We start from the raw sequence: 21,430 nt of genomic DNA on the forward strand, positions 1-21,430 counted from the left end.
AATAGAATAATCAACAAAATAACCCAAAAAGGACTATGATAACTCAGCAGAATCAATGACCTGCACAACAGACATTTATGTTTTCTGGAGTCTTCTACTCATAAAAAGCAAAACACAAAATCCTCAATATTCTGCCATATAGTACAGCAGGTATAAAAATGCCAGTAAATATCTTCTTTGCAGGAAAGTCAAGGGAAGAGATAACAAAATTAAGTATATATATGTTAACATATTTATGACACTGCTACTTCATCCAGAGAGTAAACATACCTTATTTTTGGTGTGAAGAAATTTACCCCATTCTGCAGCATCTACGTCTGAAAACAAAGATGGATACATGAGAAAGAAGTAGACGTTTCATTAATATTTTTTCAAGGCCTGTTCACTGAAACTACAAGATTTTTTTTTTCAAGCAGCAAAAGAAAAATGAGTTAGCTTTCTACAGTTAGACATGAAATAGCTTTATGATTCTGTCTATTGAAACATTGCACATCACAACTATGTCTAATTTGTCTCACACAAGGTCCACCTTCCTACCTATGCCTGAGCCAATCACCTATCCTGCAATCTTTCAGAAATGGTCTTGTTCACTAAATATCAGCTTGTAACAGAAAACAAAAGAATTATTAGCAATAGCTTAAAAACCTGGGGAAAAAACATCTAGCTTTTTAGCATCTTCGCTTTTACCATGCAAGTGAGATCAAATTACAGCTGAAAGAAAAAGTTAGAAAAACCTGTAGAACTAAAGGCAAGCAAACAGAAAATACAAAAGAATTCTGCATAACAAGGAAGCCTTAGGAGAACATGTCTCTTCCCAAATCTGTCAAGGACCAAACACCTTCACTCTTGTCAGTCCACTGAGGTCCAGAATTACTTGGGGACTATGCAAGAGCAGTCCCAGAAACAGCCAAGGAGGGTTTATGTTCAATTCCTGCTTTGTAGCACAGGCAGCAGTTTGAGTCACACTGCAAGATATTCACACTTTCACTATTAGGTTTCTAAGTATTAGTGGCAAGTTCTATTTCCAATTTTTGTTTGCAGTCATTTCCTCTGTGCCCCCTGACACAGCAATCTGCTCTACAAGAACTGTCTACAAGAAATCTAGCCTTTTGGCAAACACAGGGTTTACCTACAATCAAGTAATCTTTCAAAACATTTTCACTTAAACTGAAATTTATTGAAGTTTATCAACAAATTTTTTTTTTTAAGGATTTGGGAATTAAAAGTGCAGGAAGTTCTATGAAGCAGCAACAGCACAGAAGAAAAGCAAAAAAATCACCTCATTCTAATGCATCAAGGTCAGAAAACTGAAAATCAAAAGACAGCAAAATAATCACCACAGTAGCTGAGGTGTGAAAGGAAAAGTGTAATCAACAATCATGTGGCATGAAATGTATGTGATTAGTGTATATAAGCATGCACTTCAGGTGTAGGGAGAAAAAGCAAGTGGATAAAGGCAACCTTTAGCAAGGTGTCTTGGATTTTTCCATGTAGCAGGGTCTGCAGTTAAAGAGAAACAGCATTGAATGGTGTTTAACATTTTTAATCATATTTAATACAGCATTTTATTCACTTTCAGTACCAGATTCTATTACAAGAAGAACACAAATGCATGCAGACAGATGTGCATGCTATTCTAGCATTGATGAGAGAGTATGTAACATATTAGCAATATGCACAGAAATAAGACCTTAATTAAACACACATAAATGATGCCTATTAATCAGATATTCTATACAACAAAGTTTACTTGTTGATGACTATTACTGCCATTAACTCAATTCCAACAGCTCAAAGTATTTTCTCATCAGAGCACAGAAAACAGCACCACTGGGGCTCCACAAAGCCCAACTTCTTTGGCAAAATATGTTTCTCATCATCTACTCATTGCAAGGACCAGAAAGAATAAAGAAACATTTTTAATGTCACTGGAAGTAGTGTTACTGTATGGGAGGGAAATCTGTGCATCAATATTTTTCAGACTCAATTAAAGAATAACATCAGTTCTGAGACAGATTTAAGAAGAGACAACATATGCATTGCCCATCTCAACTTTCAACTTTTTCAAAGTATTTATGGAAATTTCATTACAAAAAACCCCAAACTTCTTATCGAGGGGTTGATGAATTTACAACTCTGTTTTCCTGTGATCTCTGTACAACACCCTGAAAGTGCAAGCAGCAAAACAAACTGGTGAAGACATTTTTGGTTTGTGCTTGTTTGATACCAAATGCAGGTGGCAGAACAATAATCAACTCATCTGTTTGAAAAGCTTAGTTCATCAGGAGAGTTGATGTCTTGCTCAGTCAAATGTGTGTGTATCATCAATAGAAATATGATTTTGGATCTGTTAAAGAGAAACTTCATCCCTACTTTTTTGCAGGCACATGAGCTATGAAGAAAACATCATTAGGAAAAAGCTTTTGTTTGTATTTCTTGGTAAACAGGCAAAATGTCACACCAGTCTCCAAAATAAGTGCAAAATGAAAGGGTTCCTCTATTCCAAGTTATTTAACCGGTTTTATTTACTGTTCAGAGGAAATAAAGTAAAATGCACACAGAAGAAGAAACCACAGTATATTCAACATTTATTGCTCATCTCCTCTTGAATCTAAGGGAGTAAATTGAATCTAAGGGAGTAAAGAGAGGCCTAAAGCCAGGAAGAAAAATATACAGCAAGACACTGTATTTATGAATATATGTTCCTTCTCAGACACTGTTTTTGTCTTAAATTATTCCCTTTGGTGGCATGGGGAATTTGTAGCCAGGTACTAGGCTTACTTTCTTGTATAAATAATTTTTTTTCAGTATTATTGGTAAGTTTCTTAAAATAAATACTAAAAAGACACACTCGGGTCAGAGAGACAGCATTTTAACTTGCTAACACCTACAGAAAAGTTTCCCAACAGATCTAACTTAATGGAAAACAGTTTTTTAGGAAAGGAGGAAGGACTTGCATTTCTGTAAATTTAACAATGCTCAAGGCAATGAGAAAGTGTTTTAATTAGCCTACATTCAGCAACCCACTGTTCTGGCTTCCATGATTGCACTGAAGATTAAATGCTAGATAAAGAAATGACGAAATGACACTTTGGGCATGATGAAATCCAGTATTACACATTATAAGAAATTAGTAGAACAGCAGCTATTAAGAACAGACAGATCCTGCTTTTCGAAAAAAAAAACCACCACCACATCTCATGAATAAAGCAACAGTCCATATTTTTCTGGTTTTCCATATCCTGTAGTAAGACCTGAAAACCTTACTTAATACTCAGGAAAAGCACACATATTACTTGATTTTTCTCAGGACTGCCCTCCACCAAATTTGTGATGACTAGTTATGTCCTACTCAATAACACTCCTTTAAGAAGCTCAATACAATACACAGATGACTGAGTGAGTTATGCATTTATCTCCTTTCCCTTTCTAAAGCAATAGAAATGTTAGTCATTTCCAGCGGGAGAAGCTGCTGGGAATCAGAAAAGGCCACCACCACAGAGGATTTCCTGCAGCATGGCAAAGAGAATTTCCCAAATACTAACTGTTGTGCCATTCTTCCCCTCCTTGACAAAGCTCTCTCTCTCTCTCTAGTGCTTCTACAAAGCCAAGCCCAGTGAAGCAGGCCACATTGTTTGGGAGCCAGGGGTAAGAGATTCCTATCTGAAGTGGAGGGCAAAAGACTGACAAAACAGAGCTGATTTATCAAGTAAGGGATCTGTACTAAATACTCCCGTGCTCTGTATCAATTCTGTCTGTCCAGAATTTGAACAACATTCTGTTTCCTATCCTGGAACAAACCAAAAGAACCCTTATAAGCATTTACTACTTGGCCACTGGTATGTTCTCTGCTATTTTCCATTTCTGAGCTACCATTATAAGTCTTCACTGCAAGGCCAATTGAATAATTCACAAGGCCAGGCCCAGTTCTCTGGTAAGTGCTGCTTCTCTTGCAATTTGATCAGAGAACACCACAGTATGGTATCATCACATCAAACACACCATATGTGCTGAATCACTAGAGGCCAACAATAAACAGCAAAAGCATGATGAGAACATTTCCTTCACATCAAATTACACACATTCTCTGCAAAATATACAGATCAGCCTGTTATAAAAATACAGAACTTCACATTTAATGGAAAATTTATCTCTGCTCTTTTTGACTCTCTTAATTTATTGCAGTGATCACAGCACAAGGGTATAATTTGTCCCTCCCTAAGTGAACAGCCCAGCAGTCAAAAGTGCTTTGTGCTAAAAACTGGGGAGTTTTCTGGATGCCAACATTCCAAGAGAGGTAAAATTAAAGCTTGCAAAGACCACAGAGTAGCAGCTATTTAGAAATGGCTGTGTTAATACATAAGACCAGTAGAGCAAGTATTAGGATGGATGCAGGTGACAATTAGAAAACAGGAGTCAAAAGAGAAGAGAGAGTTGCATAAAACTATCTGTGTGCACAGAGAGTTCAGTGCCAGCGTTCAGAAAGCAGCATGCCAAGACTGATAGTCTCTCGTCCAACATTACACTTGTAAAGAAGAAATCCCTCATCTGGATAAAATCCTTTTCTGCAAGACTATTTCCCTCTGGGAAATCCCAAATCCATATTCAACCCTACCTGAACATCTACCTCATTATAAATAAAACTACCTCTAAAAACAGACCTCTAATGGCACTTATTACAACATTGCACAGCACAGCCAGGATAATAGGTTGTCAGCTTTCTTCTTTCCAAGCTACTTGATCCCATTTTCTCAGATGCAACACCACAATGTGAACAAAAGCTAAACCAGATCAGTGACAACACCATTTAGACAACAATTTGCCTGAATTTTGGAGAAAAGAGACATTTCAAATTCAGCTGGCAAATAATAATTTCTGTTCTGATCAAATCTCTGTTCTTACCAAACAAGCCCACATCTCTCAGAAAAACAAGATGAGATTATAACATTTACATCTTAGATATTGATTGTTAAAAAAAAAATAAAAATCTAAGTGGGCATAATAAATAATAATTTAGCTCAACATCCCTATGAATTTTAAATTTAAAATCCAAATCTTTGAATCAAATACAACCTAAAACAAAAAGGCTCTGCTCTCAGAATACTCCAATTAGAAAACCTCCTTTTACATCTGCAAAGTTGCAAAGAAGAACAAAATAATATTTTATCCTACAATTCAGAATCCAAGCATTCTGGGAAGTTGTAGAAATACAAACTATACACTGCACAGTACAAGCAATGCAAAATTGTATTTAAAGACATCTAATGTGCCATTTCTAAAAAGTTGCACAGAGATTGAATTCTCCATCCTTTGAGGTTTTCAGACCGAAGCAGATAAAGACCAAAGAGACCTGGTCTTGACTTCAGAGCTGGGCCTGTTTTGACGAGATTGGGACTAGAGGTCTCCTGAGATCATTTCCAGCCTGAACTGTCCCTACAATTTCTCACATGGTCTGCAGGCTAACTGTTATGAACTCTGTGTTCTCTGCTTGTGACAGTAATTAAGATTGGAGCTTAAACCTTTCAAACAGCACAATATGAGTAACTGTCCTTCAGAATGCAAAGGCCATAAATATTACAGGAAAGCAAATACTGTAAAGAACTTTGACTCTGTATTGGTGGAAAAAAAAAAAAAAAAAAAAAAGAAAAATTTGAACACAATAAGTATTTTTAATATTTATAGTCCCAAGTTTATCATGCCAACAAAAGCCTGTGCAGTTGTTAGTGTCCACCAACAACTAAGATCATTCTTATAATCAGAAGGTGGACATGCCCCTGCTGCTCCTTCCTAAGATCAGGAGCATTAGTTGGTATAAAATCAGCATTGAAACTCCCAGGGGTTTCAACTGAGATCACTTTCTTCATCTGCTGAAGGATAAAACAGAAGCAGTACAGAAGACAAGCTTCAAAGCAAACAGCTTCAGAACATTTAATGCACTTGGAGTCTCTCAGTGCAGCCCAGTAGGGTGGCATCTGCAAGCTACAGAACATGTATTCTGTATTCAATTCTGTTTGCATCTACTACAAGTTTGTTTTCATTTCTCCTCCTTCCTCTTCATTCAGAACTTAGCTATTACCTACCCTCCTCCTAAAAACCCTCATACTCATCACCCTCTCAACAAAACACCTTATTTATACAGCAAAAGCGGAGGGGATGAAAACACACACGAGAAAATCATGTTCTCCACACTCCAGACAATTATCTTTACAACTACAATGCTTTCTTCAGCCTGTTTTTCTCAAAAGAAATTCCCAAGAATATGAGAGCTTAAAACATTAAAAGTATTTTGAATATCCAAAAGATTTTGACTTCATGACATTTGCTAAATGGAAAAAACAGATGTTAAAAGAGCCGTGTTTTCTTCCAAGCAAATATTAAATAAACCTACTAGAGTTTTACAATTACAGCAACTGATTTTTCATTTAAAAGGACAAGAAAGACTTGAATTCTCTTTCCAAAAAAGCAAACCACATCCTTGGATCACACTTACCATTTTCATCTCCAGCTCCTTTCCGACCATCCTCAGGGGAAATGTGCACCAGCTGCAGGATAAGGGGTCTCCGGGTGACAACTCCAGTACCTCGTGGGAGCAGATCTCTCCCCACGAGACTTTCCAACACAGAACTCTTTCCACTGCTCTGAAAAGTGGAGTACAGCTACGTTACTTTCCAAAACGTAAAAATGCTGTGATATCTCAGTTTGCTTTCAAACAGCACCCTGCTGCAGAGTGTCTGAAGGAGCATTTGACAGACTCCCTGCAGAAGCACTCAAGGAAACGAGTCTGCTAAGGGCCAGTAACCACCGAAACCTCCTTGGGATACTCAGAACAGATCTCTAGCTACATGGTTTCTAACTGTCCCATGGTTTTTATCTCTTAACGTTAAATGAAATTCATAACAGGTGTCAGAAAAATTAATCTATTTTAACATTTTCTACCACAAATATCAAACTCTCCAGAAACATTTCTGGGAAAAAATGCCTTTCTTTATAGTGCTCGGAAAGAAATTCCATGTCTTATACTATGTTATTTTCTAACACCTTGAAGTTAGACTGCTTTGTAAACTGAGGAATTTAACCCTCTGTTAGCTAACACAGGCCGGCTGTATTGATACCAACTTCAGCCATTACACAAACATATTAACTATGTATTCATTAGACTGCTACAATGTTATATTCCTTTCAGTTTCAGGTTTGGTTGGGGGGGTTGTTTGGGGTTTTTTTGTTAGGTTGGTTTGGGATTTTTTTGTATAATGCGTTGTATCAGCTCGTTAAGTACAGACGTTGTTTTACACCCTGAACATGGAAATAAACGTTGTTTCATGGTATCCCACACTCTCTCTCTGTACAGATTACAGTCTTTACATAACAACAAACAGCAAAAAATTGGAAAATACTTAAAGGCTGTGAATTACAAACACTCTTTGACAGACTACATTTAAAATGTTCTCCTGCAGGACTACTGTGTAAGATTCACAACTGGTCCAACAAGCATCTGTGAAAGCCTGGGTGTTAAAAGCAATTTCAGAAAAACACCATATTAAAACTAACAATAAAAAATAGACCCAGCTATTCAATCTTCAATCTGATTGAAGATATTCAATCTGATTGAGAAGATTTTGTCTTTTTAATAATACTGTATTAAACTCTTCCAATTTTCAGCAGCTCTAAGTCTACATACTGATGCCATGAGAAAAACCTGCTCTGACAGGCATTGCCACCATCCAGGAAATGCTTCTGTATTAATGCAACTACCAAACTATTCTCTTCTTAAAAACAAACAAGAAAACAAAACCAAAAAGAGGAAACCAACAGATGCTTTTGACAGCTGGAAAGTGCATTATGTAAGTGCTATAGAACCTACACTCAGCCTACCAGTTCTGAAGTAACATATTTGAGACTCCAAGCAAATGCTGAGTATATAACCTAAATAACATGATACAGAAGAAGTGATGAATACCCTTAAATCTCACAAATTTTGTGACATTAGGTGACTTTTCGAAACCTCAAAAGTAGATCAGAGGTCAAGCAACACGTTACTATCAGACAGTAAAACAAGACATAAATATATTATATGAGAGCTTTAAAACCTACTGAAGTAGGGCTTGTATGCAGAATGACAAAAAATATTAAAATAAAAGGCCAAACCTCTAGAAAATTTCAACAGCAACAAATTAAAGCCTTTTTTTTAATTGTATGACTTTCTTGTATATGCTTTATGGCACAGAAATAAAGAGATGTTTTATCAAAAATATGATTTGTCTCAATAGGCAAATAACACACCAATGCAGATTATGTCTATTTTTCAAAGTAAATCTAATTCACATTTGACATCAGTGAGATCAATGGTCTAGAAAGACTTGGAAAAAGAGCAGGGTTAAACAGAAATACAGCCTTATTAGGATTTGTTTTTCCTTAAAAAAAAAAAACAACCCTAGAAAGTTATTAATAATTTTCTTCAATTGTCTTTCTCCAAATCAACTTTGGGCACCTTCCCTGCAAGCAGCTTATAACAGACCAGTGGGCACTGAACTCCTATCAAATAACTTAAGAACAATCTGACCAAAAGGAACAAGGTCTGCAAGCCTCCCTGAGAGAGTTCCTGTTCCTGCCCACTTCTGGAGAACTACTGATATTATACTGTGAAAAAACAAACTTCACAGATACAAATAACAAACCACTTCTCAACAAACTTATTTAAAAAAAGAGAAATGCCTAACCAGAAAATGAGAGATGATCTTCTGCACTGGGAAAAAAAAAGCCAACAAAGAAGACCAGTGCTTAATTTATTAAAAATATTTCAAACATTAAGAGGCATCTAGATGTAGCATTTGGGGATATGGCTTAGAGGTGACTAAGCTGGTTGATGGTTATGGCTGGCCTTAGATGATCTTGAAGGTCTCTTCCAATCCTGATGAGTGGTCTCTTGAGCAAGATTTTCTTAGGCATGGGAAAAATGATCACTCAGTCTCAAAAGGCTGGAGATTAGACTTAGATGAAGTGGCTTCTCATGCACATATAATCCAAGCACATAAGGGATAATAAGAAATAGCTGGAATCCTTATCAAGAACCTCACCACGAAAGGAAACCCAAATGTGTGGGACAAGCTGCTTCACACTGCTGCTCTTCAGGCCTTCCAAAGGAGTGCTAATGCAGGAAGCCAAAATGGGGGCACCAAGCCATGCATAGGAGCAAACCACTGTGTCCGACACCACTCCCAGGGACCTCTGGATGGGGAAGGAATGATCTGGATCCTTTGCAAACACACTAAAGGAAACATTACAGTCCTCCGTGCATCAGGAAATTCTTTCAAATTGCATTACACTCCCGACTAAAGCAATCTGTTGTTGGAACACAATTATCTAATGACGCACTTCTTAATCTGGACTCCTCAGCATCCATTACCAAGAGCTGTCTGGGAACACAGTGAGGAAGGCAGTAAACACAAAGCTGATTTTGTTCTGCCAGCGAGGGGGAAGCAAAGGATATGGGTCTGTTAAGAATACAAACTCAGTTCAGGCAGTCCTTCACACCATAGATGTAAACAGACACTACTACAGATGACCAAAGATACCACAGAAATTTTGGGTGAGTCTGCAGAAGCAGCACACTTGTTTTGTTATGTCATTGAACTGCTCGTCTCAATTTTAAGCGCGGACTGAACTCCAAAAATTCACTTAACAGTGGGTCCAGAAAAGCATTAACAAACTCTAACCTTTAGTAGCAGATCAGGCAGATTATCCTCTGGATATTTCTGATCCTGATAATTCTGATTAATTTGAAATATCTATTAGCTGTGCTATCTAGAGGAACTTAACAGAGATTGCTCAGAAACAAAAGGGAGGGACAAATACAGGAACATCTTGTGTTACTCCTTTAACCTTTGTGTCAAACTACCATGGCTGAGTGTTTGACACTCTGCTCTGTCAACCACCATTAATCTCACAGAGACACACCTGAGTCTGGAGGATGCTAAAACCATTTCCCCCCCAAAGTGCTAAGATAAAAAGAGAATACACACAGGACTGACTTCAGTATTTTAGCTGTCACAGCCAGCAGCATGCCTGTACAGCCCTCATTCCTCTTGCTCCTTCACTCCTGATCCAGGGCTGGAAGTTCCTGCTGCCTTTGATGTCCCTACCAGTAACAGAGGCCTTCTCAATCTCTGCCCATGCAGGCAGGATTTTTCGATCCCTGAGGGAGCTTGTCCTCGTTTCTGCCTCCTGCAGGAGCCTGCTGTGCTGAGGCTGTCAGGAGTTCCCTCAGTACTGCTCTCCTTGGACCTCCACTCATTTTCCCAAGCAGGTGTGTGGACTATTGCTTTGTTCTCAATGAGGCAGCCCTCAAATCACAGGTCCCCTGTGATCCACTGTCCTTCAGCTCACAGGGTCTCACCAATCAGCCCAGGAAATAAGCCAAGTCTGCTCTCACTCTTATGAAGTCCATCAAGTCAAAGTAGTTCAAGAAAGCAAATTAACAGAAGGCTCACCTGGAGTCTCACTGATGCACAAGAACCATCACATTTCTTACGGTCACATGCTCAGACTGTTGATTGTTGTAGATTTCAAGGACTATTAAAATGATAATGGACTTGAATCAGCTGCAACAAATTTCAAGTTACCTTACAAGAATCCCCTGCCTACCTTTGTCTATCTTTAGACTTCAGAATGTCTTTGTGGAGCCAACGCACATTATCATCTGGGGGAAAAAAAACCTTGCTCAGGAAACAGGTCCAATAAACTACTGGGAAACTTCCAAAACAAAAATCAGTTGAAAGGAGTATAAAATTTAGCTCATTGCTTTTGAACAGGGCAAACTGCTGTTTTTTTTTACTATTCATCCAATAGGGAAAAAAATGCAAAGAACTCCTTCTACACAACAGAGAAAGATCACAGGACAGCATAAGAAAATGGAGGCAGTGATGCCAGAATTCCCCATGACTTTTGGAGTGGCATAATGCAAACGTTCAGGAATGAAAGGAACTGTGAAGTAGGAGAGACTTCTCCATGAGACATAATAATTCCTGAAGAGTTCTATTAAGTAAAGCAATGCATCTGCCTTAGACATCTGAGATGAAATGGTGCCAATTCTGTAGTTTCTGTCATACAAGAAGTATAAAAGTCCTGCTGGCAAATCCTGCTCTTGGCAATACATACATACAGAGTTTCCTAATTTTTCATTCTATCACTGGGAAATAGAAGTTAATGCACTTGTGCTGGGATCTCATCCACAGGGATATTACTCACACTGGTGCTTTAAAAAGTTATTTGCTGTAGCCATCCCAGAAGAGTTCAGCCCACTATAACTGAAGAGTAGCAGTATTTTTTTTTTAATTTCCTTATTTTGCAAATACGAATTATTCTGGCATAAAAGGCGAGTACACATGCAATTTCCACAAAGGAACTGCTTTGGTTGGAACAGGTATTATAACAAAATTTTACTATTCAAACGAGGAATGCCCCAAGCTAGGCTGGTTCTAAACAGATAACAAATTTAAAAATTTATTTACTAATCAAAAAAGAATGTTAAAGCTATAAGCAGGCCAAATGAATTATTTTAAGACATTGTTTGAAACAAAACAACACTTCTGAAAGATGCAAAAGAGACAACAAGCTGATCCCAACTTGAGGAAGCAGTAAAACCAGCATAATGCACTGCTCATTGGTGCAAAATACATGCAAGATCTTGTCCAGACTACAAGACTGTTGTTCCTGCAGGGCATTCCCCATTTACTTGAACAGAGAACTCTCCTGAGTAAGTCAGGGAGACTCCAAGCCACAGGAAACATCCCCACATAAAACAGCTTATGTACAAGTAGCAAGGAATGCCAGAACTTACACAGCTCAGTCAAAATTCTTCAGAAAACCCACATTTATACCATACCTAACTGTAGGCATGTGCCAAACAACAGCAAATACAGCAATGATTAACAGATGTCTTCTTCCTCAGTCCATCAATTCCCAAAGCCCTCCAATAATTCACTTAAGGAAAAAAAAAAAAAGCCTCATCTAAGTAGAAACAACTTGCAGACTCTCAGTTACGTCATGGAACTATGGTATTTGAAGATTCACACTGGGAAGCCAGATATCCTGACACAGTATTGTGTATGCTGCTACATTCGTGACTTGCAGTAAAGTGAATCAAAACAAAGCCGACTTGCATATTTAGATTTCAAAAGTTCTAAGCAACAATATTACTAAAAAAACCTCAAATCTCTAACTTAGTCAACCTTCTGGCTACTACACCAACCATTTTTTTCCAAGAAGTACACAGCCATTTTCTCTCCAGATTGTGAAAAACAAATGCCTGTGCTGTTTTAATGCTCTTCCCCTCCATCTTCCTGAAAATATGTTTTCTTTGCACTGTGCCCCCTGGATAACGTGCAAGATTCACCTGGTCTAATTAAAACACTGGTTTTCCAAAAAAAAAACCAAAACTGTCAATCACAAGATGAACAGGACCCTTGCAGTAAAACATCAAAACAAAACAAAGCACACAAAACAAAACAAAAAAGGAGAAGTACAAGACTTCTTTATCCACATTCTTCTCCAAGTGTGAATTCTGTGCAGACTCTCCACTCTTCCAAAATAACCCAGCATTTGCGAACAAGAACATTAATATCTTCTCTAAAAGGTATTTAATAATGCTTTCATAGTAAGAATCACAGAATGCTAAAGGACCAAGTTCTTAGACCTATCATTTTATTTGAAATCATATGAAGTCTGCAGATAGAAACAGTCAAAGTGCCATCCTTTCAATCACAGAAACCTTCAGGACCCAAAAAGTTCAGCTGCTCTGAAACACAAGGAGTCCATCAGAGAAAAGAAACAGCACAACACTAAATGTTGTTTGCACTGTATCCTACCAGCAGCAACATTTATATTAGGTCTGGTAAATGTAAACAGCTAATTAATGTCAGCCTGACTTTGCTGCTTGTTTGAAACAGACAACAGAACAGTCCGGGCATGACTGGACAGGAGCAAAGGATGGCAAAAAGGAAAACAGTTACACCCAAAACCCGAGACTGTAAATGTCAGATATGAAAACAAAGGGGAAAAAAACCAAACTAAATCAGAAAGTCTGCAAAACTTTTGGGAGAAAAAAAAGCTGTCCCCAGCCAGCATGGAAGCAATGCTCTGGTTACATCCTCTATCCAAATGTATATACAAATGAGGTTTTGGATCTGCTTGAATTGCCAGGAAAGATCCTTGGACAAAACAACAAGCACCACCAAAGAAAATTCAAAACAAACAACAAAATCCCACAAAAATCAAACCAGCAGGAGAGGAGTGAGACATGGCTGTGCTTGGCATGGGATTTTCCTGATTGCTTGGTATAAACTGGAGTTCCTCTCACCTCAAACTGGCTTTTTGCCAGCACAACATAGGGCTGCACTGAATGAGCTAAGTGGCTTAAACTTCTGTTCCCCTGCCAGGGAAAGTCACAGAAGCTCTGCAGAGCACCTGAACTCTCAGACCAAGGTGCCAGGCTCTCTCAGATGGGATGCTTTGACAGCATCTGCTGGATTCATCTCTTTATCCCACCAGTCAGGACTGTACATTCCCACTGCTGTCAACTTCTTAACAGCAAAATTTGCATTTCGACTACTTATCTTACCAGAATATAAATTTATACATATTCACCTGCTCAGGCTGTGACTAAAGATCAAGAAATCTTCCAGCTTGGAATAAAAAGTGCTTCAGCATTAGCATCAAACATGATACTTACACCAAACAGTAAAAAAAAAAAAAAAAAAAAAAAAAAAAAAAAAAAAAAGTAATGTTCATTTGTGAGTCAATCCCAGGGGAACACCTAACGAGTCTCAAAATGGTATTGACAGGAGACTGAGCAAAAGTACTCTATAAATGCACACATGAAAGGTCACTCCAGAATCTCACCTGTGAATTCCATCAGCTGCTACATCAAGTTCACTAAAATGTCTCTACTTCAAGTAACACTACCAAGTACAAATAAAGCCCACAAGGTGATTTTATAAGGTCAGTATTAGAAGAATTTTGCCACAAAGTTGATACTAAAGTTTGTATAAAACTAAGTTGATGACTACTAAAAATCCCAAATATATTCCGAAAATTAATGGCACAAAAAATAAATCAAGACAGTTCATTTCTACCTACTTCTAGGCAGATATTTTGTTGTCTGGCTGATTTTCTTAACTTTATTCTAAATCTTATGCCCACTTTGGTAGTGTAGGCAGTTAATTTTTGTGATACCACCTACCCACACCAAAGGCCATAATTAACCAAATTACTTTGTTCCTCCTTGCCTCCTTTTACTGTACTTTTAATGTGTTTAGTTGAGGCACTTCAATACCACTTTGTTATCCCTAACAAATACAGTGCACAAAGTATTTGTATAAACCAGAACACTGAGTATTACAGCACTACTGAACAAATATTTTTATATCATATTCCTAACCTGGACACTTTTTTTTTTTTTTTTTTTTTTTTGCACTTCAGTCATACAGTTCTAAAAAGAGAACTGGAATACTGAATTGGGGAAAAAATAGAACACCTATCCAGGAATGGCAGAAAAACTCTGAAAGAGTGAGGAAAAACTGGCAGTCTGAAGGTATCCTCTGAGTTCTACCAGCACAGTCCCCAGATTTCTTAAATGACCCTGTGCTGGGTTACAGAAATAACTTCCACAATACTTATGGGGAGAATGAGAAGGAATTCTCATGACTGAGTGGCAGGAAGTGGCACTACAAATGCAAGAGGCCATCCAAATTGTGAACAATTTACTGACAAACAATTTGCAATTAGCACCAAAATGTGTCTAGAAAGAGGAAAAATTAAAGCATTTCAATTGTTCAGGGCACAAGGCAGGTAGCAAACAAATCCCAAACGACAAAGGTGGGGGAAAGGAAACATAGGAAACAGAAAATATTCACAGCTGAATTAAGGCTTATAAACAGCTTCTAGTTCTACACACTCCAGAAAAGAATTAACTTAATGCACAGAATGAGAAGTGGAGGAAGACATAAGCACAAAACTCCAAAAGGGTAGAGAGAGGAAAATAAACAGAAAACTACCTCAAAAAGCATTTTTCCTCTCCTTCCTGAATAAGTAAAAAGGTCATTTAAAAAAAGCAAGTGGCAAATTGGAAGGAAAAAAGCATAACTCAATTAACAGAGAATTACAGAAACCTTAACTGGCAGCATTTGTTTCCTACAAGAAAAAAGGAGGTGAAAAATTCAAGTCTGTTTATTGTGAACATTATTCAAAGATGAAAAAGCAAAGACAGCATATGCCAGTGGGCTACAGATACATCAACTGTGTGAACAAACTTAAAGGCCACAAAGAAACAAGATGGTCTAAAAAGCACAGGGAAAAAAAAAGGAAGCAAGCTACCAGCAGCAAAACTATCAGCTCTAAGGCCATATCTGACACATCTCCAAAAATCTGGTCTCCAATAAAGTAACTTCAAATAAGGAGATTAATAAAATTTTATTTCATCTGAAACTAATTGCATAAAATAACCATCTACAGAATTACTATATCAGTAAAGACTATTTTTTTTCTTCCAGCAACCCTGACAAAAATAAAAAAAAAACCCAAGATACAGCTTGCTGGATATTTTATTCTGTATTTTTCTGGAGTCCATAAAGGACTTTGTTTTGGTATGATAGGAAATTTCATGTTAATTCAAAGGGGTTCATAAACAGCCTGAATACAGCACTGAATAGACATTGATACTGATGGGGAGGCTACTGAAAGCAAAGACATGTCAATACTGTTTTAACTCTCAGTATTTACTCATGGAAACTACTGGTACGTAGGAAAAGGTAACTGGGACAGAATGGTTAAAGTATTTTTAAAAAATGCCACTTCAGTATATTTCATAGAGTGAAACTGGAAAAATTACTTTTTTAATCTTACATAGAAAAATGCCCTTGCCTTTACATACACAGCTATTGTTTCAAGTTATTAATAAAAATCCTAAGCACAGAGTACGTGGTGTTAAAGACTCTGGTGAGCAAGCTATTGTCAAGGAGCACAGCTCATTCAATAGATATTTAAATATCACAGAAACAAAATGAGAGATCCATTAGCTTCAAGTTTTGCTTCTGTTTAGCGCTTCATCTTCCACTCCCCTGCGACTGCTGCAGTTCTGGTCAGGCACGTTCAGCTGCCAGAAGTTCTGCCGAAGAGTAGCATCCCATTCGAAGAGATACGGAAGGCTCCGAGCTATCTCCGAGCCCAGGAGCATTGCCACGCACGTGTTACAACTGTCGCGGCCAACAGTCGCCGGCCTCGCCTCTCACCTTCCTTCCCTCCGCACCACCAGCCAAGACAAAGGGTCCAAACGCCACAAGAACTCGGGGGAAAGGAAAACCATCCACGCCTGCAAGATGTCGTCCCGCTAGCACACCGCTGTTACTCGGCCCCGGCTGCAGGGCGGCTGTCGGAGGAGGGAAGCCGCGGAGCGAGCAGCGATGGCGGTCACGCTGACGCACCGGGGCGGCTGCCGCTCCACGGGCGCCCCGCCGCCACCGCAGCCCCGGTGTGCGGCCGGAGCCGGGCCCCGCCATGGCCGCAGCCCCTCGGAGCCCCTCGGAGCCCCTCGGCCGCCCGAAGCGCTGCGGAGAAGCGCCAAAGGGCGGGCGGGCGGCGCGCGAGGCGCTCCCGGCGCAGCCCGGGCTGAAGCAGCGGAGCCGCGGGAGGCGTGCGGGGGGAACGCGGGCACCGAGGGCGCCCCGCCCGCCGCGTCTCCCCGCGTCCCCCCGTGCCCTTGGCGGAGGCAGCCGCGGGTCTGCGGCGGCGGAAGCCAGATGGACACCCCGACCTTGCCCTCGGGGCGGTGAACGCCAGCGCCCCCGGCCCGCTCCGCCTCACCTGCGTGCCCACCACCACGATCTGCGGCAGCTGGATGATGTCGGCCCCCACCGTGTTGAACACGTCCTGCAACTTGTTAATGACGGGGATCAGCGCCTCCATAGCGGCGGGCGAAGGGACGCGGCGGGCGAGGCGTCGGCGGGCGATGGAGGCGACGGGCACCGGCGGCTCCCTCAGCCGCCCCCTGCGCCTGCCGCCATCGGCGCCGGCCCCCGCGCACGGCCCGGCCCCCGGCAGCCTCTGCGCGGCCTCCGCGCGCACCGGCGCCGCCGCCGGGCACCATGGGAGTTGTAGGCCGCGCCCTGCTGGGGCGGAGCGGGGGCCTAGCGGCGTTTTGCCGTGGTCTTGTATCGCAAGGCACTGCCAGGCATTACGCAGAATGGGTGAGGCTGGAAAAGACCTCCGAGATCTGTGATTGAACACCCCCATGTCAATAGAGCAAGGCGCGGGGTGCCACCCCCAGTCCTCCCTTAAACACCTCCAGGGACGGTGACTCCAGCACCTCTCTGGGCAACGCATCCCAATGCCCAGTCACACTTTCTGTGAAGAAATTATCCCTAATGTCCAACTTAAACCTCTCCTGGCGCAGTTTAAGACAATGTGCCTTTGTCCTGTCACTTTCGCGAGTTGCCAGAGCATCTGCTGTCCCAAAGCCAACAGAGCAGGGAAATGAAGCTGCTGGGGCAGGGAAGAGGCACAGCGGACATCCTTTCTGGTGAAGAACAGACCTGGAGATCTGCTCCTACAGACTGCACAGTGAAAAGGTTCCGTTTCTGTTCTCACATCGAGAATTGCAACTAGGACGGCTATATTTATTCTGTTCACTTTCTCGTGGATATTATTTGTTTTGCTGTGAGGCTCTTGGAAAATCATCTGAAATACTGTAACTTAGGTGTGTAATAATAGGTTAGGTTGAGGTATCTTAGGAAGTGAGAAACTCCGAGATCTAATACTTGTAATAAGCTGTGTTATAAAGAGATAGAATGAAACCAGAAGATGACTTGTGATGCAAGATCACAACAAATAAGCTGTCTCATCTTCAAATGTCTTTCATTTGAGTGCATTTTCTGAAAGATAAATTATGAATTTGTTGGCACTGAGTTAATTTGGTTTTTGTTCTTTCTTGTAAGCAACAGAGTAAAAAGGCTTCTGAAAGTTTCAAGTTTTGGATGGCATTAGAATTCTTATTCTTGTCCTATACAAATCAGTCTTTTCCAGTCTTCACGTCTTGAAACACTCAAATATGGAAGGAAAAAACAAGGATATGTGTTCTTATTTATACATCTTTTCAATAAAGTTTCTCATTCTTGGCCAAGCAATTTCACTCTGATTGTCAGAGAAATAATACTTTGTGATAACAGCATAAAGATGGCTAAGCAAATTGAAGCACTCCAAAATTCAGTGTATTCAGCACAGATAGAAGCAGGTAACGTGTGTAAAATTTTGGGAAGAAGGTCCTGAAGGAATGATGGAGCTTCCTGTCTTAAAACATTATCCAGTAGTTTCACCCATTAGCTCTCAGCATCCCACAGCTGATGGCTCCCAGAGACCATTAATACCAAAAGACCATTTGGCATCCACCTCTCCAGATTCCAGGACAAAAGGAAATGTTTCCCTGACACAGCAAATAATCTTTTTTAAAGGTTTGCTGTTCCCTGTCAAGGCTGATCTCCTCTCCTTCCTTGAGTGTCAGGAAGGAAAAGAAAGAAAGGAAGGCAAAGGCAAGGGCAAGGGCAAGGGCAAGGCAAGGCAAGGCAAGGCAAGGAAGATGGGAGCATCCCAGTTGCACAGGACAAGAAGCTGCTGGCTCCCAATGGATAACACCAGCTTATTTTTCTGTGCGGATCTCTTTTCTCCTACCACTTTTATTTTGCTCTATGACCTCATGGACACCCCTGTGAAGTGGAGAAAGTGAAACCTGGTTTATGTCTTAATTTAGACCAGAACTGGGACATCTCAGCAAGAATGTAAAACTGGAATAGGGTCAGAGAGGGACAACAAGGATGGTGAAAGGTGTGGTACAGGGTCTGTATCAAGACCAACTAAGAAAGCCAGGAGCCTTCACTCTACAAAAGAATTGGCACAAGGTAACAAGGACCAGAGATCTGTGTAATCGTTAGCAACCTGGAGTGGGTGACAGAGAATCAGGTTTTTTCAATTCCTTTACTCTCTCTTCTAGTAGATTCATTTTGGGGACATCTAATGAAAGCAAGAGGCAGCTCAGAACAAAAAAAGACAGTAGCCCCTTACGGGTGCTTTGGTGACTTTTTGAGCTCCTTGCCAAAGGATGCTGTAGACAGTAAAACTTTAAGTTGATTCAGATGTATGGATTAGTTTAAGAAGGAGAAATGCATTGCATGTACAGAAACAGCTCTTTGGGGATCAAATCTAGCTGTGCTGTATCTGAGCTGACATTTGGAAGCTAGGAGAGCAGCCTGCAGAAGCACTGTGTGAGCTCACCCATTAGCCTGTCCCACTAGGGCTATTCTTAGAATTTTATCAGTGTAATAGTTCAAGGAGCACACAGAGGAAATGTCAGTTGTTGAACCAAGTTGAGAAAAGCCAGCTTGCCCAGCAGAGATGTTGACAGGCCTGTCAAGGGCTGGATACACCAACGGAGAAGCACAGTGGACATGGAGGAAGTGAATTAAGGAAGAGATGCAAAAAAGAAAGCTAAGAAGCATCAGAATGCTATGTTTAACACACTTTACATTTCTGGCTAAAAAATGAGAGCCAGAAATACCTCTGCTATGAAGTGTGATGGCCTGCACCAACAGTTACCTCAGCCCAGTGAGGACTGTGACAAAGCAATAAATATTTTAACAAGCAATGGTTATCTGTAGCTTTAACTCTAAATTTCCATGGCTGACTTACATGGTACTGAGCAAGAAACTCAAAGATCTGATAAAGGCAGTATTAGTCAGACTAGTTATTTAAGTTAATTGACATGAGGCAGGAACTGCCACACCAAATGTGACCTGATATCAATCTACTTCAGGACCTTATCTGTAAGACCTTCCAGCATCAGCCCTCTGGGGAAAATATAAAACTGCAGTATTAAGATCTTCTCATTCCAAAACTGTGTGTTAAATAGTTTTGATATTACTGTAAGAGCTAAGGTAGACAGTTCAATATTTCTTCAATGTTACTGCAAACTAGATTGCTTTATTTAACATATAATGGTTTTGTCCCATCACACTAAATTCTTGGCTCCAATGACAACCTCTGGTGGTAAATTTCATTATCTAATTATATATAATGCAAAAAATCAATTTGGTACGAGTTTTGTATTTGTCATCTTCTAATTTCTGTATACCTCCTCGGTTTTATGTTTGACCTCAGGAGAACATTTCCAGACAATCTTCTCCATGATATGAATTTCTTTTTAGTTTTGCATCATCATTTGCTTCCATTTTTCTTAGAGAGCTGAGTCTCTTTTGTTGGCATACTGACAGTAATGGACAAGTCATTTGCCATTTGTTCATTTATGCTAAACAAGGAAACCACAAACTAGCACCTCAGCAAAGCATATTTCCTGACATCCTCTTTTGTCTAGAGAATTATTACTGAAATATATCAAGTATGTAAGATTTATGCCTCATACACTCATACTGCTTTATGCTCCAAAAACATCATTATCAAAATACTTCTATAAATTATTCCTTCCTAATGTCACCTTTTGGAACCATGCAGTACTGCAATTATATGGGACTGGCAGAGACCAGATATTATGTAAAGTCAAATTGAATGGTGTCTCTGTATTCTCCAGAGCAACCTCATCACAGATGTAACTGTAACAGTTTCTTACACCAGACTCTATTAGAAGATGAGATAAAATCCTGAAATCTCTTGACAGAAATGACCCTTTGTTTGGCTGTTCTACACAGATTTCCAAAGCTGAGAGAATCTAAATCTTGCTTTTTTTTTTTTTTTTTTTTTTTTTTTTTGTTGTTGTTGTTGTTGTTGTTGTTGTTGTTTTTGTTTGTTTTTTGTGGGTTTTTTTTTGTTTGTTTGTTTTGGTTTTTTTTTTTTTTTTTTTTTTTTTTTTTTTTTTTTTTTTTTTTTTTTTTTTTTTTCCCAGAAGCAACAGAAGTCAGAGGTTTGAAATCCACAGTCCAGGAATTCTGCTGAGTTGGCAAAGTAAGCTCTCCTACGTGCTTCAGCTGGCTGTAAGAAATCATAGTGCTGATAGGAATTCCTGAGTGTGAGGAACGTGTTACCTGGGCTGACACCCAGTCTCTGACAAGACAAAGTTATCCTGAGGTAGGGATGCAACTTTGCTGGACATTATGAACTAAACAAGAGAGAGTTCCTTAAATTTTCTTAATCTGAACTCTGGGAAGTTATTTATGAAAATCCACTTGCTATTTGGAGTATCACACGACTTCTGGTAAAACTTGCTGGTGAAACTGAAAGCAGGTTTTGAGTTAAGGGAGGGGAGAGCAGAGGTCGAGAGCCACAAGGCAAGAACATCAGTCAAACCTCATAAATCAGTAACAAAGCCCAAGCACTTCGGTATTTGGAAGACATCAGCTTTTCTCACAGGGCCAATAGGGATAAAAACTTCGGTTGGAGA

At 39.9% G+C, this 21,430-nt stretch overlaps 1 protein-coding gene across 5 annotated transcripts in view; it reads right to left on the reverse strand.

The window, feature by feature from the left end:
* DNM1L (dynamin 1 like) overlaps positions 1-17,085 on the reverse strand; it is a 35,183-nt gene extending 18,098 nt beyond the window's left edge. For 3 of the 5 annotated variants that reach the window (XM_066319732.1, XM_066319730.1, XM_066319728.1), the window contains exons 1-4: positions 16,855-17,085; positions 6,491-6,638; positions 1,462-1,500; positions 271-317 (exon numbers count right to left, since the gene is read on the reverse strand). In XM_066319732.1, the coding sequence (XP_066175829.1) occupies positions 271-317; positions 1,462-1,500; positions 6,491-6,638; positions 16,855-16,956 (336 nt within the window). In that variant the 5' untranslated portion in view covers positions 16,957-17,085. The remainder of the gene's footprint in view (positions 1-270; positions 318-1,461; positions 1,501-6,490; positions 6,639-16,854) is intronic. The other 2 variants (XM_066319731.1, XM_066319729.1) reach the window with 1 other exon arrangement.
* Between the last annotated feature and the right edge of the window lie 4,345 nt (positions 17,086-21,430).

Source organism: Sylvia atricapilla, chromosome 5 (genome assembly GCF_009819655.1).
Source record: "Sylvia atricapilla isolate bSylAtr1 chromosome 5, bSylAtr1.pri, whole genome shotgun sequence".
Taxonomy (NCBI): domain Eukaryota; kingdom Metazoa; phylum Chordata; class Aves; order Passeriformes; family Sylviidae; genus Sylvia; species Sylvia atricapilla.